This window comes from Pundamilia nyererei, unplaced genomic scaffold (assembly GCF_000239375.1).
Source record: "Pundamilia nyererei isolate P.nyererei 1_Seehausen unplaced genomic scaffold, PunNye1.0 scaffold05233, whole genome shotgun sequence".
In the NCBI taxonomy this organism is placed as follows: domain Eukaryota; kingdom Metazoa; phylum Chordata; class Actinopteri; order Cichliformes; family Cichlidae; genus Pundamilia; species Pundamilia nyererei.
The window spans coordinates 1-1,446 of record NW_005192634.1 but is presented as its reverse complement, the minus strand read 5'-3'; the positions used below and the strand labels follow the sequence as shown (position 1 = coordinate 1,446).

The window sequence follows — 1,446 nt, the reverse complement described above, 5'->3', positions numbered from 1 at the left end:
CTGTTTATTTAAACTCTGGAGCTGAAGCTCATATTTAAACGTTTATCTTTTTCACTCACAGTGATCGAAGCCCAGTGAGACCTCCACCCGGAGTGCCTATGTTCACCTTTCACATCTACGCTGTGCTGGACAAAGCGTTTAGATTCAACCGAGAACACGACAGGCTTGTGCTGGGTTTTGAACAAGTGCATTTACCCTTCGAACTGACACACTTTGTGTAAGTATTTATAAATATGTACAAGCTGTAATTCACAGAATATAAGCATGCTTCAGTTGCACATCGAGCCTTTGCAACATTTCTGAAATGCTTGGTCTAATTTTAATATTGACAGTTGTAATAAGTAAAATAATACTAAAGAACTTTTCAGAAACATGTACAAAATTACCCCAAAAGTTATTTAATTTTTTTTATTACTGACACAGTCCTGAAATAATCACACAGAGCTCATATCTGTGAGTGTGTTTACTCCATCTAACAGCTGCTGCATCTTCACAGAGTGAGGTTAGCAAGCAGCTTCATGGTCAGCAAAGAAACTGAATGAGAAAAAAAAAAAATTGTGGATGTAGATGATGGGGTAGATTTTATAGTGTAGATCTAGCCAGAGCTTCAAGGACACGATTAAAGCAAAGCATGTTGGAAAAGGGTGGAGAATTTACTAATGGATGGAAATCTCTTGTTCAATGTTTTATGTTTAGTGGAGTAAAGGGAGGCTATCTGGTGGAAGCACGCCTCTGTGTTGAAGAAAGAGATTTACTACGAGGTGCGGTATGGTCTTATTGCTATGGTGTACATCAACGAGATAAAGCGATTTGGGGAATGGCCATGAGGCGTGTTCAAATTCCTTTAAACCCAAGCATTAAAGGTAAGGAAATCTATCATCTATATTAATGTCAGCCCACCAGTGTTGGTTCCAGTCTTTCTGCATAAACTGATCACATGTCAATGTTTTATGCAGAGCTTCATGTTTATGAAGGATTCATTTGCCGTGACAATGTACCACAAAGTGTTTGGCAAAAAGGTCTCCACATGATTGGCTTGAAGAACACAAAGGGTGTGGAGATTTCAAATGCCTGGCAGTCCTCAGCTTCAGCTCTGCTGAACAGAATCTTCCAGAAATGGACTCCGTCAGATAAACAGAGCACTGAGAGCTTGTGTCAAAGTTTGAAGTATTTTATGCAGAGTCTCGGTTCTGCTCACACTAGGATGGCATACCCAGACAATTCACATCCCCCTCAGGTCCAGGTGTGTTCAGCAAAAGGACAAAAAAATCAAAGTAGAAATTATCTACAGTAGCTTCTATAAACCACCATTAACACATGATTTTATTTTCAGGTGTCAGAGCTGATTTCAGAGAACTTGCTCCAGATCTTAAAAGGAGAGCCGAAGGAGAAGCTCCCGAGCTCCTGCAGGGACACTAGTCCTCTCGTTCTGGGGCTTTCTGTTTT

At 40.3% G+C, this 1,446-nt stretch overlaps 1 protein-coding gene across 1 annotated transcript; it reads left to right on the top strand.

Annotated features, from left to right (window-relative positions):
* Positions 1-61: 61 nt before the first annotated feature.
* LOC102209754 (uncharacterized) lies at positions 62-1,426 on the top strand (the record flags this gene model as incomplete). The annotated part of the gene is made up of 4 exons (XM_005755939.1): positions 62-217; positions 697-863; positions 957-1,243; positions 1,334-1,426. Coding segments are annotated over 4 exons (703 nt in total), but the record flags the coding sequence as incomplete, so codon positions are not given.
* Between the last annotated feature and the right edge of the window lie 20 nt (positions 1,427-1,446).